The 16,228-nt window shown below is 61.1% G+C and overlaps 1 protein-coding gene across 1 annotated transcript in view; it reads right to left on the bottom strand.

Moving 5' to 3' along the window:
* Window positions 1-2,175: 2,175 nt before the first annotated feature.
* LOC147116867 (uncharacterized) overlaps window positions 2,176-16,228 on the bottom strand; it is a 128,597-nt gene continuing 114,544 nt past the window's right edge. Inside the window, exons 26-30 of the mRNA XM_085987181.1 lie at window positions 13,788-13,983; window positions 12,221-12,399; window positions 10,496-10,731; window positions 5,255-5,308; window positions 2,176-3,186 (exon numbers count right to left, since the gene is read on the bottom strand). Coding sequence (XP_085843307.1) covers window positions 3,117-3,186; window positions 5,255-5,308; window positions 10,496-10,731; window positions 12,221-12,399; window positions 13,788-13,983 — 735 coding nt within the window. The 3' untranslated portion in view covers window positions 2,176-3,116. The remainder of the gene's footprint in view (window positions 3,187-5,254; window positions 5,309-10,495; window positions 10,732-12,220; window positions 12,400-13,787; window positions 13,984-16,228) is intronic.

A 16,228-nucleotide genomic window follows, 5' to 3' on the forward strand; every position in this document is an offset into this window, starting at 1 on the left:
TGGGCCCAGCTCCATGACCAGCCCAGCCCGGCACCACTCCATGACCAGACCAACCTGGGCCCAGCTCCATGACCAGACCAGCCTGGGCCCAGCTCCATGACCAGACCAGCCCGGGCCCAGCTCCATGACCAGCCCGGCCCAGCTCCACAACCAGACCAGCCCGGGCCCAGCTCCATGACCAGACCAGTCCGGGCCCAGTTCCATGACCAGATCAGCCCAGGCCCAGCTCCATGACCAGCCCAGTCCGGCCCAGCTCCACGACCAGACCAGCCTGGGCCCAGCTCCATGACCAGCCCAGCCCGGGCCCAGCTCCATGACCTAACCAGCCCGGGCCCAGCTCCACGACCAGACCAGCCTGGGCCCAGCTCCACGACCAGACCAGCCTGGGCCCAGCTCCACGACCAGACCAGCCCGGGCCCAGCTCCACGACCAGACCAGCCTGGGCCCAGCTCCACGACCAGACCAGTCCGGGCCCAGCTCCACGACCAGACCAGCCCGGGCCCACCTCCATGACCAGACCAGCCCGGGCCCAGCTCCATGACCAGACCAGCCTGGGCCCAGCTCCATGACCAGACCAGCCCGGGCCCAGCTCCATGACCAGACCAGCCCGGGCCCAGCTCCATGACCAGCCCGGCCCAGCTCCACAACCAGACCAGCCCGGGCCCAGCTCCATGACCAGACCAGTCCGGGCCCAGTTCCATGACCAGACCAGTCCGGGCCCAGTTCCATGACCAGACCAGCCCGGGCCCAGCTCCACGACCAGACCAGCCTGGGCCCAGCTCCACGACCAGACCAGCCCGGGCCCAGCTCCACGACCAGACCAGCCTGGGCCCAGCTCCACGACCAGACCAGCCTGGGCCCAGCTCCACGACCAGACCAGCCTGGGCCCAGCTCCATGACCAGCCCAGCCCGGGCCCAGCTCCATGACCAGCCCAGCCTAGCTCCTCTCCAAGACCAGACCCCTCTCCCAACAGCCAAGGGCAGTGCTGGCCTACAGAGATCAGTCTGTGCCCAGTTACCAAACCTCAGCTGGTGCGAATCCTTGGGTTAAAGACTGGGGAGGATAAACACCATCCGAAGCCCCTGCTCCTGGTCACCAGGGTGGCGCTGGGAAACCAACACCTGAGGGTCAGGATCGGGCTTCGCTGTAACTCCCAACCCCGGGACTAGTCTGCGGAACTTTAAAGTTAATTTCTTCTCCTCAGAACACGAACGTTGAACACATTTAGTCCCCTGCTCCCCCCCACCTAAAAAACAAGGGGAAAATCCACGGTGAAGCGGAGCGAGATCCAGGAATTGTAGAACATTCGAGGTGCTGAAGGCCGCCAATGGGAGAGTTTACCTCCGTGTACAGTAGTGTCGCTCGGGAGGTGTGGGTGACTTTGGACCTCTGGTTCTCAAAGCTCTCCACCACCGGGGGTTTTCCTCGCCTCGTGTCTGGGTCTGTTGTAGACTCATTGATAGAGATTGATTGCTGTGATTAGTCAACAACTCCATTATTGGATCATGCGACTCCCAGGATGGTATACGGTGAACTAGATGGACATTGGTCTTATTTTTGCCTAGCGCTTCCTGTTGACTCCTAACTGCCCTCTGAAATGGCCTAGCAAGCCACTCAGTTGTATTCAATAACTTCTCAAGGGCAATTAGGGATGGGCAATAAATGCTGGCCTTACCAGCGACACCCACATCCCAGGAACGAGTTAAAAAAAAATTACAAGGACAGGTTGCACAGACCAGACGTGTATTCCTTCGAGTATAGAAGATTAAGGAGTGACCTGATTGAGGTGTTAAAGGGTAGATACAGAGAAACTATTTCCTCTGGTGGGGGGGGAGTCCAGAACAAGGGGGCATCACCTTAAAATTAGAGCCAGGCCGTTCAGGGGTGATGTCACACAAGGCAGTGAAAATATGAAACACTCCCACAAAAAGCTGTGGATGCTGGGCGGGCGGGAGGGGGGTCAATTGATAATTTTAAGACTGAGATTGCTAGATTTTTGTTGGGTAAGGGTATTAAAGGACATGGAGCGAAGGCGGGTAAATGGAGTTGAGATAAGATCAGCCATGGTCTGATTGAATGGCGGAACAGGCTCGAGGGGCTGAGCGGCCCCCTGCTCCTAACTGTGTAAATGTATCTCAGACAGGATAAACATCAATGATCCTAAACACACAGTATGAAGCACAAACATGATTTATATAAAAACACAAAACAGCAGACAATCTTTGGTTCAATAAATTCTCACAACTGTCATCTCGCTCACGAGCCGTAGCACATAAAACAATGGAGTAAAATAAGCAGCATCAATTATTGAAATAATAATTCTTAAACCTCACTGGCACGACGGCGCTGAATCGGCAGGTAAATGACAGAACAAATACAAAGGCAGAATAGTGCAAGGTTGTCATGTATAACCCACGACCCCTTCCGGGAACCAGTCGCTCACTGAACGCGATCGGCGCCACCACATGCTCCCACCAATAGATTCGCGGAAACGAGAGCCCAAGAGAGACAGCGCGCTGCGTCTTTAACTGGGCCTGTAAACAAAAAATAAATCAGGGTTTTACTCAACTCCAGAAATCAAAGACTCCCAAACCGGGAGAGTTAAGCATATTGCGTTGCTGCTTTCAATGATTGTTAGCTAAGCCACGCTTTGCCTCACCCCACAGGTACATGGTTAGAATAACTGATGCCCAGCTCTCCGCGTACATTCAATAGTTCCCAATCACCATATAAACCAGCGTTTGAAACAACGTGAAACCAACTCCCCACCACCACCCACTTCTGACCAGATGCCCTTTGGCCAGCAATGTTTTCAGCCGCGAACCTTCCCACAGATTTCATTCAGGAAACTCCTTCCATTTCAGCATCAAGTACGCAGGGGTCAGCTACAGCAAAGCTGGGTGCAGAGTGAAGCTCCCCCAAGGTTCCCCAGCAGCGTGAAATTTGTCGGCACAGCTTCTGGACTGCGATGGCCATGTACTGGGAACGGGGCCGAGAGAGTCCACAGGTAGCACGCTGACATCAGGAAGGTACGCAGACCAACACCTGGTCAGTCTGGGCTGGACGTGCAGCCAGACACTGGTCTGGACAGCAGCTCAGCTCCCCGATATCCACCTCACTGATTCTCAAACTCCTCCTTCTTGGGATTCTCCCAGATTTCCCTCTTTAACACAGGGGGCTTGGTACTGCGGAGAGAAGGAAATTAAAATCAGGGAATTAATCAAATTGTTATCTCCTTACTCAATGCCACTTGCTCAGAGCCATTCCTGAAATTAGACGATCCCGATCCCAATCCGCTATTTAATCCCAGGAACTAAAAAGTTGCCATTGAAGTGTCAGCTGTGGCTCAGTGGTAGCTCTCTCTCTCGCCTCCGAGTCAGGAAGTTGTGGGTTAAAGTCCCACTCCAGAAACTCGAGCACATAATCCAGGCCTACACTCCCAGTGCAGTACTGAGGGAGCGCCGCACTGTCGGAGGGGCAGTACTGAGGGAGCGCCGCACTGTCGGAGAGGCAGTACTGAGGGAGCGCCGCACTGTCGGAGGGGCAGTACTGAGGGAGCGCCGCACTGTCGGAGAGGCAGTACTGAGGGAGCGCTGCACTGTCGGAGGGGCAGTACTGAGGGAGCGCCGCACTGACGGAGAGGCAGTACTGAGGGAGCGCCGCACTGTCGGAGAGGCAGTACTGAGGGAGCGCTGCACTGTCGGAGGGGCAGTACTGAGGGAGCGCCGCACTGACGGAGAGGCAGTACTGAGGGAGCGCCGCACTGTCGGAGGGGCAGTACTGAGGGAGCGCCGCACTGTCGGAGAGGCAGTACTGAGGGAGCGCTGCACTGTCGGAGGGGCAGTACTGAGGGAGCGCCGCACTGACGGAGAGGCAGTACTGAGGGAGCGCTGCACTGTCGGAGGGGCAGTACTGAGGGAGCGCCGCACTGTCGAAGGGTCAGTACTGAGGGAGCGCCGCACTGTCGGAGGGTCAGTACTGAGGGAGCGCTGCACTGTCGGAGGGTCAGTGATGAGGGAGTGTTGCACTGTCGGAGGGGCAGTACTGAGAGAGCTCCGCACTGTCGGAGAGGCAGTACTGAGGGAGCGCTGCACTGTCGGAGGGGCAGTACTGAGGGAGCGCCGCACTGACGGAGAGGCAGTACTGAGGGAGCGCTGCACTGTCGGAGGGGCAGTACTGAGGGAGCGCCGCACTGTCGAAGGGTCAGTACTGAGGGAGCGCCGCACTGTCGGAGGGTCAGTACTGAGGGAGCGCTGCACTGTCGGAGGGTCAGTGATGAGGGAGTGTTGCACTGTCGGAGGGGCAGTACTGAGAGAGCTCCGCACTGTCGGAGGGGCAGTACTGAGGGAGAGCTGCACTGTCGGAGGGGCAGTACTGAGGGGGTGTTGCACTGTCGGAGGGGCAGTACTGAGGGAGCTCCGCACTGTCGGAGGGGCAGTACTGAGGGAGTGTTGCACTGTCGGAGGGTCAGTACTGAGGGTGCGCTGCACTGTCGGAGGGGCAGTGCTGAGGGAGGGCTGCACTGTCGGAGGGTCAGTACTGAGGGTGCGCTGCACTGTCGGAGGGGCAGTGCTGAGGGAGGGCTGCACTGTCGGAGGGTCAGTACTGAGGGTGCGCTGCACTGTCGGAGGGGCAGTACTGAGGGAGCGCTGCACTGAGGAGGGTCAGTACTGAGGGAGCTCCGCACTGTCGGAGGGGCAGTACTGAGGGAGTCTTTTAGATGAGACGTTAAACCGAGGCCCCGTCTGCGCTCTCAGGTGGATGTAAAAAAATCCCATAGCACTATTGGAAGAGGAGCAGGGGACTTCTCCCCGGCATCTTGGCCAATATTTATTCCTCAAATAACATCACTAAAAAAAAAAAAATGCTGATCTGGTCATTATCACATAGCTGTTCATGGGAACTTGCTGCGCGCAAATTGGCTGCTGCGTTTCCTACATCACAACAGCGACTATACTTCAAAGGTACTTCATTGGCTGTAAAGCACTTTGCGGCGTCCTGAGGATGTGAAAGGCGCTACAGAAATGCGTGTCTGTTATTTACTATTGGCTCTAGATTTTTCGCTCTCCTCCAATGGGGAGATTCTGGACCTCCATTGGGAACAGGATTGAAATCGGTGCCTGGGGGGAATGGTAGTGTTTCCCACCCCTCGGGAAAGGGCTGGGAACTGGACGGAGGTGCAGCATTCCCCGGAGTGGCCAGAGAGGCAGTGGCTGGGGCTCCTACCCCTTGATACGTTGAGTAAACACCAACCTGTCGGTCCAATCCGGCAAGGAGCCAAAGTCTTGCTCGTCTTTCTTCTCCTTCCTGAGGGAAATAAAAGATGCAGAAGATTAATCCTCACCGATCGGTTTTGCCGGCGTCCGTTTTAACCAGCGCGAGACACCGGGACGGTGAGGCCCAGCGGCACCACCTGCTCTCAGCAAGATGTCAAACTTCCTGGGGTGTGGATTCCCCCAACACTGGCTGCCCCTCCCCTCTCCTCCAGAGCGGTCAATCGTCACCCGCGAGGCCGGAGCTGCAGGCGTTGGCCGACTATCCGCCCGAGGGGGGCATCGCAGCGTCAAACGTGATCCGGTCCTCACCAGATCCTCCTACACAAAGACACTATCCAGTAAAGGGGTGGGGTCACAGGGCAGCGTTTTGGAGTAGGAAACTCACAAATGTCCGCCCCCCCACCCCCCCCCCGCCCCCCGCCTATGGGCAACAGTAACCTGCCGCTAATGGCACTGGACCAGCCATCTAGAGGTCGAGAGTTCAAATCCCACCAGGGCAAGTTGTGAACGGAATTCAATAAATTCAGTGATTTGTGAGCCAGCACCAGATACAATGACAGTGAAAGTTACCGGATTGTTGTAAAAACTCAAGTGCTTCACTAATGTCCTCCAGGGGAAGGAACCTGCCGCCCCTACCCGGTCTGGACTACACGTGACTCCAGTCCCACACTACGCGGTCGACTCGGAATCCTCCTTGAAGTGGCCTAACAAGCCACTCAGTTGTCAGGGCAACTAGGGAGCAGGCAATAACTGCATCGCCCCCCCCCCCCACGGGGTCTGAACTGGTCTCACTATTTAAGGTTCGTGTAAATCAGTCAGTGGAGGGAGAACATTTATCCTCTAATAACAGTCAATGCTTTAGACCAAAGTCATTAACGAAAGAGACTGGTGCAGGAAACCCGTGATATCTCTGGTTACTGGTTAGACTAAACACCGGAGAGAAAGGCATCACTCCCCCTGTCCACCACCATAAACACTCCCCCTGTCCACCACCATAAACACTCCCCCCGTCCACCACCTTAAACACTCCCCCGTCCACCACCTTAAACACTCCCCCCGTCCACCACCATAAACACTCCCCCCGTCCACCACCTTAAACACTCCCCCTGTCCACCACCATAAACACTCCCCTGTCCACCACCTTAAACACTCCCCCTGTCCACCACCATAAACACTCCCCCCGTCCACCACCATAAACACTCCCCCGTCCACCACCTTAAACACTCCCCCGTCCACCACCATAAACACTCCCCCGTCCACCACCTTAAACACTCCCCCGTCCACCACCATAAACACTCCCCCGTCCACCACCTTAAACACTCCCCCGTCCACCACCTTAAACACTCCCCCCGTCCACCACCTTAAACACTCCCCCCGTCCACCACCTTAAACACTCCCCCGTCCACCACCTTAAACACTCCCCCGTCCACCACCTTAAACACTCCCCCCGTCCACCACCTTAAACACTCCCCCCGTCCACCACCTTAAACACTCCCCCCGTCCACCACCTTAGACACTCCCCTGTCCACCACCTTAAACACTGACCCCGTCCACCACCTTAAACACTCCCCCCGTCCACCACCTTAAACACTCCCCCCGTCCACCACCTTAGACACTCCCCTGTCCACCACCTTAAACACTGACCCCGTCCACCACCTTAAACACTCCCCTGTCCATCACCTTAAACACTCCCCCCGTCCACCACCTTAAACACTCCCCCGTCCACCACCTTAAACACTCCCCTGTCCACCACCTTAAACACTCCCCCGTCCACCACCTTAAACACTCCCCCCGTCCACCACCTTAAACACTCCCCCCGTCCACCACCTTAGACACTCCCCTGTCCACCACCTTAAACACTGACCCCGTCCACCACCTTAAACACTCCCCTGTCCATCACCTTAAACACTCCCCCGTCCACCACCTTAAACACTCCCCCCGTCCACCACCTTAAACACTCCCCCCGTCCACCACCTTAAACACTCCCCTGTCCATCACCTTAAACACTCCCCCGTCCACCACCTTAAACACTCCCCCCGTCCACCACCTTAAACACTCCCCCGTCCACCACCTTAAACACTCCCCTGTCCACCACCTTAAACACTCCCCCGTCCACCACCTTAAACAGTCCCCCCGTCCACCACCTTAAACACTCCCCCCGTCCACCAACTTAAACATTCACTCCCTCCACCACCGGCGCACCGTGGTTGCAGTGTGTACCATCTACAAGATTACAAGATGCACTGCAGCAACTCGCCAAGGCTTCTTCGGCAGCACCTCCCAAACCCACGACCTCGACCATCTAGAAGGTCAAGGGCAGCAGGCGCCTGGGAACAGCACCACCTGCAAGTTCCCCTCCAAGTCACACACCATCCTGACTTGGAAATATATCACCGATCCTTCATCGTCGCTGGGTCAAAATCCTAACAGCACTGCGGGAGCACCTTCACCACAGGGGCTGCAGCGGTTCAAGGCGGCGGCTCACCACCACCTTCTTGAGGGCAACTAGGGATGGGCAATAAATCACTGAAAGAAAAGTGTAGGTGAGCAGAGAGACCTTGGTGTCCATATACACAAATCCTTAACGGTGGCAGGGCAAGTTGATAATGGGGTTTAAAAAAGCACACGGGTTACCTGGGTTTATAAATAGAGGAATAGAATATAAAAGCGAAGAGATGATGCTCGAACTTTACAAACCACTGGCCAGGGCTCAGCTGGAGCATTGTGGACACTTCAGGAAGGATGTAGAGGCCTCAGAAAGGGTGCAGAGGAGGTTTACCAGGATGTTACCAGGGGTTGAGGGCCGGGGAGAGGTTGGAAAAGTTCGGACTGTTCTCCTTGGATCAGAGACGGTTAAGAGGTGACCTAATAGAGGTCTTCAAGATGATGAGCAGTTTTGATAGCGATAAGGTAACAACTATTCCCTCTGGCGAGTGGGCCAATCACCAGAGGTCATGGATTTAAAATCATTGGTGAAAAATCTAGAGGGGCGATGAGGAGCAATCTTTTCACTGAGTTGTTGGGATCGGGAACGCTCGACCTGAAATGGTGGTGGAAGCTGATTCCAGCAATAATTTTAAAAGGGAGTTGGACGGGTCCTTGAGGATGAGGAGCTCACAGGGTTACGGACAAACAGCTGGGGGGTGGGACTGAGCGCGACGGCTCTTTCAAAGGGCCAGCACAGGCACGACGGGCCAAATGGCCTCCTTCAAAGACTTGTGCACATACACCCTTCAGGTTCTCTGTTCCTGCACCCCCTTTAAAACATTGCCAGTGACAGTTAAAAAAAAAATTCCAGTCCAGGATCAATTCCTGGGTTAGATGGTGGGAGAGTGGGGGTGTGGGCTGGAGAGAAGAGGGTGGGGAATACACGGGGACGAGAGGGGGTGCTGGGGCCCAAGAGAGGGGCTTGAGAGGGGGAAGAGCGGGGGAAGGGCCGACAGGGGGAGTGGGGCGCTGTGAGGCAGGGGGGGCTGAGAGGAGGCGTGCGGGCGAGAACTCACTTTAATGTTGGAGGCTGTATTGTAGACACTGTCTGGTGCAGTGAGGGGGAGGGCGGGCGGGCGAGAACTCACTTTAATGTTGGAGGCTGTATTGTAGACACTGTCTGGTGCAGTGAGGGGGAGGGCGGGCGGGCGAGAACTCACTTTATGTTGGAGGCTGTATTGTAGACACTGTCCAGTGCAGTGAGGGGGAAGGCGGGCGGGCGAGAACTCACTTTAATGTTGGAGGCTGTATTGTAGACACTGTCTGGTGCAGTGAGGGGGAGGGCGGGCGGGCGAGAACTCACTTTATGTTGGAGGCTGTATTGTAGACACTGTCCAGTGCAGTGAGGGGGAGGGCGGGCGGGCGAGAACTCACTTTAATGTTGGAGGCTGTATTGTAGACACTGTCTGGTGCAGTGAGGGGGAGGGCGGGCGAGCGAGAACTCACTTTAATGTTGGAGGCTGTATTGTAGACACTGTCTGGTGCAGTGAGGGGGAGGGCGGGCGGGCGAGAACTCACTTTAATGTTGGAGGCTGTATTGTACACTGTCTGGTGCAGTGAGGGGGAGGGCGGGCGGGCGAGAACTCACTTTAATGTTGGAGGCTGTATTGTACACTGTCTGGTGCAGTGAGGGGGAGGGCGGGCGAGCGAGAACTCACTTTAATGTTGGAGGCTGTATTGTACACTGTCTGGTGCAGTGAGGGGGAGGGCGGGCGGGCGAGAACTCACTTTAATGTTGGAGGCTGTATTGTAGACACTGTCCGGTGCAGTGAGGGGGAGGGCGGGCGGGCGAGAACTCACTTTAATGTTGGAGGCTGTATTGTAGACACTGTCCGGTGCAGTGAGGGGGAGGGCGGGCGGGCGAGAACTCACTTTATGTTGGAGGCTGTATTGTAGACACTGTCCAGTGCAGTGAGGGGGAGGGCGGGCGGGCGAGAACTCACTTTAATGTTGGAGGCTGTATTGTAGACACTGTCTGGTGCAGTGAGGGGGAGGGCGGGCGAGCGAGAACTCACTTTAATGTTGGAGGCTGTATTGTAGACACTGTCTGGTGCAGTGAGGGGGAGGGCGGGCGGGCGAGAACTCACTTTAATGTTGGAGGCTGTATTGTACACTGTCTGGTGCAGTGAGGGGGAGGGCGGGCGAGCGAGAACTCACTTTAATGTTGGAGGCTGTATTGTACACTGTCTGGTGCAGTGAGGGGGAGGGCGGGCGGGCGAGAACTCACTTTAATGTTGGAGGCTGTATTGTAGACACTGTCCGGTGCAGTGAGGGGGAGGGCGGGCGAGCGAGAACTCACTTTAATGTTGGAGGCTGTATTGTAGACACTGTCTGGTGCAGTGAGGGGGAGGGCGGGCGGGCGAGAACTCACTTTAATGTTGGAGGCTGTATTGTAGACACTGTCTGGTGCAGTGAGGGGGAGGGCGGGCGAGCGAGAACTCACTTTAATGTTGGAGGCTGTATTGTAGACACTGTCCAGTGCAGTGAGGGGGAGGGCGGGCGAGCGAGAACTCACTTTAATGTTGGAGGCTGTATTGTAGACACTGTATGGTGCAGTGAGCGGGAGGGCGGGCGAGAACTCACTTTAATGTTGGAGGCTGTATTGTAGACACTGTCTGGTGCAGTGAGGGGGAGGGCGGGCGGGCGGGCGAGAACTCACTTTAATGTTGGAGGCTGTATTGTAGACACTGTCTGGTGCAGTGAGGGGGAGGGCGGGCGAGCGAGAACTCACTTTAATGTTGGAGGCTGTATTGTAGACACTGTCCAGTGCAGTGAGGTCAAGCTCCAGTGTGGTGGAAATTGCAAGAAGGGTTGGGGTTCGAGTCGGTCGATCTCACTCCTGCTCTCGCCCCACGGTCTCTTCCTGCTCTGCTGGCTCGTGCTGCCGAAGGGATCGGCGGAAAGGAAGGCCGACATCTCGGCAATCGGCTTCGGTAGAGCTATTGGCATCTCTTCTTCTGGCAGCACCTGAGGGCAGAGAATTCAGTGACGGTGAAAGGTGTGTTTATATTTAAATCCTCCTCCCCGCATCGCCCCCCTCCGACCACCAGGCAGCCACGCTCCAGGGGGTAGACGGCACGGTTTGCCTTGCCATTCAGCAGACGCACAGACATGAGCCCTTTCCCAGGGACTGGAACACCGGCTGATCAACGAGGCACCAACTCGACTAACTCGAGAGACCCGGCATCGAGCAGGAGCCGTTCCTGGTCTGCAGTTACTCACTGAGCAACCTCAGCGTCAGCCGTGGCTCAGCAGGAGCACGCTCGCCTCCGAGTCAGCAGGTCGTGGGTTCAAGTCCCACTCCAGAACGACAATCCCAGTGCAGTACTGAGGGAGCGCAGCACTGTCGGAGGGGCAGTACTGAGGGAGAGCTGCACTGTCGGAGGGGCAGTACTGAGGGAGTACTGCACTGTCGGAGGGGCAGTACTGAGGGAGTACTGCACTGTCGGAGGGGCAGTACTGAGGGAGCGCTGCACTGTCGGAGGGGCAGTACTGAGGGAGAGCTGCACTGTCGGAGAGGCAGTACTGAGGGAGCGCTGCACTGTCGGAGGGGCAGTACTGAGGGAGCGCTGCACTGTCGGAGGGGCAGTACTGAGGGAGCGCTGCACTGTCGGAGGGGCAGTACTGAGGGAGCGCTGCACTGTCGGAGGGGCAGTACTGAGGGAGAGCTGCACTGTCAGAGAGGCAGTACTGAGGGAGCGCTGCACTGTCGGAGGGGCAGTACTGAGGGAGAGCTGCACTGTCGGAGGGGCAGTACTGAGGGAGAGCTGCACTGTCGGAGGGGCAGTACTGAGGGAGCGCTGCACTGTCGGAGGGGCAGTACTGAGGGAGTGCTGCACTGTCGGAGGGGCAGTACTGAGGGAGCGCTGCACTGTCGGAGGGGCAGTACTGAGGGAGCGCTGCACTGTCGGAGGGGCAGTACTGAGGGAGCGCCGCACTGCAGAATGGGAGCCAGCGCATTTCACACCTAATCTAGAGCCGTCTTTTGTCTCCACTCGTCCTATCACCATCTCGTCTCGTTTTGAATACCTCTTAATGTCTCTTCACTTCTCTTTTGTTCTCTCCCAGCCTCCATACTGGCCTTTTAATCTGATCATTTCCTGTGCTTCTTCAGTTTCGACCTGAAACATTGACTGTGTTTCTCTCTCTACTGATGTTGCCTGGCCTGCGGAGTTTTTCCAGCATGTTCTGTTTTTATTTCACTAAAACAGATTATCTGGTCATTTATCTCATTGGGAGCTTGCTGTAGGCAAATTAACTGCCGCGTTTCCCTATATTACTACAGAGGAAATCTCGGTCCACACTTGCCCCATTACTGTCCCAGTGCCCTTGATCCCACGAGTCGAGGCTAGATTTGAACCCAAGAGCCAGAGGTTAAAGGTCGGCTCCGAGATGTGGCGCCGTGGCACGCAGGCGCGTTCTGCCCTCTAGTGGCTGCTGCAGCAGTTTGCGTTACCTTGGCGTCAGTGCCTTGGAATATCACTCCGAGTGATCGCAGCCTCTCCACGCCCTGATGCACCTCCAGATTCGTGAACTCCACCTGCCCCCTCCAGCGATCGGCCACAGCCTTCATCCACCGCTCGAAATCAGGGGGCGTTTGCCGCTTGTCCAAGATCACCACCACCATGCTGGGGGCTGGGGTAGACACAGGGCGCAGTGTTAGTGCAAGGGAGCAGAACCCCTCCCCAAACTACAGGAAACGACACAACACAGCAGCCTGGGAGCCCCTGCTCCTCCTCTCCACCACCTGGGGACCCCTGCTCCTCCCCGCCACTGCCTGGGACCCCCTGCTCCTCCCCGCCACTGTCTGGGACCCCCTGCTCCTCCCCTCCACTGCCTGGGGACCCCCTGCTCCTCCCCTCCACTGCCTGGGGACCCCCTGCTCATCCGCTCCACCGCCTGGGGACCCCCTGCTCCTCCCCTCCACCGCCAGGGGACCCCCTGCTCCTCCCCTCCACTGCCTGGGGACCCCCTGCTCCTCCCCTCCACCACATGGGACCCCCTGCTCCTCCCCTCCACCGCCAGGGGACCCCCTGCTCCTCCCCTCCACCTCATGGGACCCCCCTGCTCATCCCCTCCACCGCCTGGGGACCCCCTGCTCCTCCCCTCCACCGCCAGGGGACCCCCTGCTCCTCCCCTCCACCGCCAGGGGACCCCCTGCTCCTCCCCTCCACCGCCAGGGGACCCCCTGCTCCTCCCCTCCACCGCCAGGGGACCCCCTGCTCCTCCCCTCCACCACATGGGACCCTCTGCTCCTCCCCTCCACTGCCTGGGGACCCCCTGCTCCTCCCCTCCACCACATGGGACCCCCTGCTCCTCCCTCCACCGCCTGGGGACCCCCTGCTCCTCCCCTCCACCACATGGGACCCCCTGCTCCTCCCCTCCACCGCCAGGGGACCCCCTGCTCCTCCCTCCACCGCCTGGGGACCCCCTGCTCCTCCCCTCCACCGCCAGGGGACCCCCTGCTCCTCCCCTCCACCACATGGGACCCCCTGCTCCTCCCCTCCACCACATGGGACCCCCTGCTCCTCCCTCCACCGCCAGGGGACCCCCTGCTCCTCCCCTCCACCACATGGGGACCCCCTGCTCCTCCCCTCCACCACATGGGACCCCCTGCTCCTCCCCTCCACTGCCTGGGGACCCCCTGCTCCTCCCAACACCCCCTCCCTCCCTCCCTCCCCGTCCCTTCCACTCTCCCTCCTTCCATGAGGACCCTTTCCCCCTCTCTCCCTTGCTGAAACACCTACCCTCTCATCCCCCTCCCTCTTCCCTCGCTCTTCCTCCTTCCTCGCCCTCTCACTCCTTCCCTCCCTCCCCGCGCCCTCCTATCCCGGGGCCCCCTTGCCCTCCCCCTCGAGCCGCCTCCTGGGAGGTGGGGACCCCTCCCCCCGACCTCCCCTCCTCTCACCGTTTCCTTGCCCTTCCTCTCTCCCTCCCTCCCCGCACCCCGTGGACCCCCTGCCTCCCCCGTCACTGCCTCCGCACGGCGCCCCAGAGAGCGATCAGCGACCGACGTCACTCACCTGCCGACCCCGTCGTGACCCCAGCGTTCAGCGGCCCGAGGTGCAGGATGAAGAAGTGCATGCTGGGGCAAAACTCGCACGCCAAGAGACGATGGAACGGGATTGGATTCCGGTAACTGAACCCAGACACTGGATCAGAGCAAAGAGACACATCACTGTAACACGGCCCACACCAGCCCTCCGTTACCCCCGACCCCTGTATCTCACCCCACCCACCCACCGATCTCGGTCTCTCCGCCGCCTCCACCCCAAACCTGGAGCCCCTCCCCACCCCCCCTGGACCCCGGAACCCCATCCCCCACCCCAGGCTCTTCCGTTCCCCTCCGACCCCTGGTCTGAAACCCCTCACAAGGAGAGAGCATGCACTCCACTCACTTTCCCAGAGGGAGCAGGGCGGTGTGGTCCAATGGTCACCGGGCGGTTTGGGGCACTGGTCCCAGAGAAGGTTCAAAGAGTTCATAAAGGCACAGAAAGAAACATTCTCCTCCCACACGCTCCCGCCCCCTCCTCCCTCCCCTTTCCCCTCCCGCTCCCTCCCGGCCCCGCTCCCTCCCGGCCCCGCTCCCTCCTCCTCCCTCCCGGCCCCGACCACCCCCTCCATCCCGGCCCCGCTCCCTCCCCCTCCCTCCCGGCCCCGCTCCCTCCTCCTCCCTCCCGGCCCCGACCACCCCCTCCCTCCCGGCCCCGCTCCCTCCCGGCCCCTCCCTCCCGGCCCCGCTCCCACCCCCTCCCTCCCGGCCCCGCTCCCACCCCCTCCCTCCCGGCCCCGCTCCCTCCTCCTCCCTCCCGGCCCCTACCACCACCTCCCTCCCGGCCCCGCTCCCACCCCCTCCCTCCCGGCCCCGCTCCCTCCCCCTCCCTCCCGGCCCCGCTCCCTCCTCCTCCCTCCCGGCCCCTACCACCACCTCCATCCCGGCCCCGCTCCCTCCCCCTCCCTCCCGGCCCCGCTCCCTCCTCCTCCCTCCCGGCCCCTACCACCCCCTCCCTCCCGGCCCCGCTCCCTCCCCCTCCCTCCCGGCCCCGCTCCCACCCCCTCCCTCCCGGCCCCGCTCCCACCCTCCCCCCCGGCCCCGCTCCCTCCCCCTCCCTCCCGGCCCCGCTCCCACCCCCTCCCTCCCGGCCCCGCTCCCACCCCCTCCCTCCCGGCCCCGCTCCCTCCCCCTCCCTCCCGGCCCCTACCACCCCCTCCATCCCGGCCCCGCTCCCTCCCCCTCCCTCCCGGCCCCGCTCCCACCCTCCCCCCCGGCCCCGCTCCCTCCCCCTCCCTCCCGGCCCCGCTCCCACCCCCCTCCCTCCCGGCCCCTACCACCCCCTCCATCCCGGCCCCGCTCCCTCCCCCTCCCTCCCGGCCCCGCTCCCACCCTCCCCCCCGGCCCCGCTCCCTCCCCCTCCCTCCCGGCCCCGCTCCCACCCCCTCCCTCCCGGCCTCCCTCCCGGCCCCGCTCCCTCCCTCCCCCCCGGCCCCGCTCCCTCCCCCTCCCGGCCTCCCTCCCGGCCCCGCTCCCTCCCTCCCCCCCGGCCCCGCTCCCTCCCCCTCCCTCCCGGCCCCGCTCCCTCCCCCTCCCCCTCCCTCCCGGCCCTGCTCCCTCCCCCTCCCCCTCCCTCCCGGCCCCGCTCCCTCCCCCTCCCCCTCCCTCCCGGCCCCGCTCCCTCCCGGCCCCTACCACCCCCTCCCTCCCGGCCCCGCTCCCTCCCCCTCCCCCTCCCTCCCGGCCCCGCTCCCTCCCGGCCCCTACCACCCCCTCCCTCCCGGCCCCGCTCCCTCCCCCTCCCCCTCCCTCCCGGCCCCTACCACCCCCTCCCTCCCGGCCCCGCTCCCTCCCCCTCCCGGCCCCGCTCCCTCCCCCTCCCCCTCCCTCCCGGCCCCGCTCCCTCCCGGCCCCTACCACCCCCTCCCTCCCGGCCCCGCTCCCTCCCCCTCCCCCTCCCCCTCCCTCCCGGCCCCTACCACCCCCTCCCTCCCGGCCCTGCTCCCTCCCCCTCCCTCCCGGCCCCCGCTCCCTCCCGGCCCCGCTCCCTCCCGGCCCCGCTCCCTCCCCCTCTCCCTCCCGGCCCCGGCCCCGCTCCCTCCCCCTCCCTCCCGGCCCCGCTCCCTCCCCCTCCCCCCCCGGCCCCGCTCCCTCCCCCTCCCTCCCTCCCGGCCCCGCTCCCTCCCCCTCTCCCTCCCGGCCCCGCTCCCTCCCCCTCCCTCCCGGCCCCGCTCCCTCCCCCTCCCCCCCGGCCCCGCTCCCTCCCCCTCTCCCTCCCGGCCCCGCTCCCTCCCCCTCTCCCTCCCGGCCCCGCTCCCTCCCCCTCCCGCTCCCTCCCGGCCCCTACCACCCCTTCCCTCCCGGCCCCGCTCCCTCCCGGCCCCGCTCCCTCCCTCCCGGCCCCTACCACCCCTTCCCCCCCGGCCCCGCTCCCTCCCTCCCTCCCTTCCCCACTCCCTCCCCCGGTTTAAC

Source organism: Somniosus microcephalus, chromosome 5, assembly GCF_052327205.1.
Source record: "Somniosus microcephalus isolate GS21.2 chromosome 5, FLI_Smic_1.0, whole genome shotgun sequence".
In the NCBI taxonomy this organism is placed as follows: domain Eukaryota; kingdom Metazoa; phylum Chordata; class Chondrichthyes; order Squaliformes; family Somniosidae; genus Somniosus; species Somniosus microcephalus.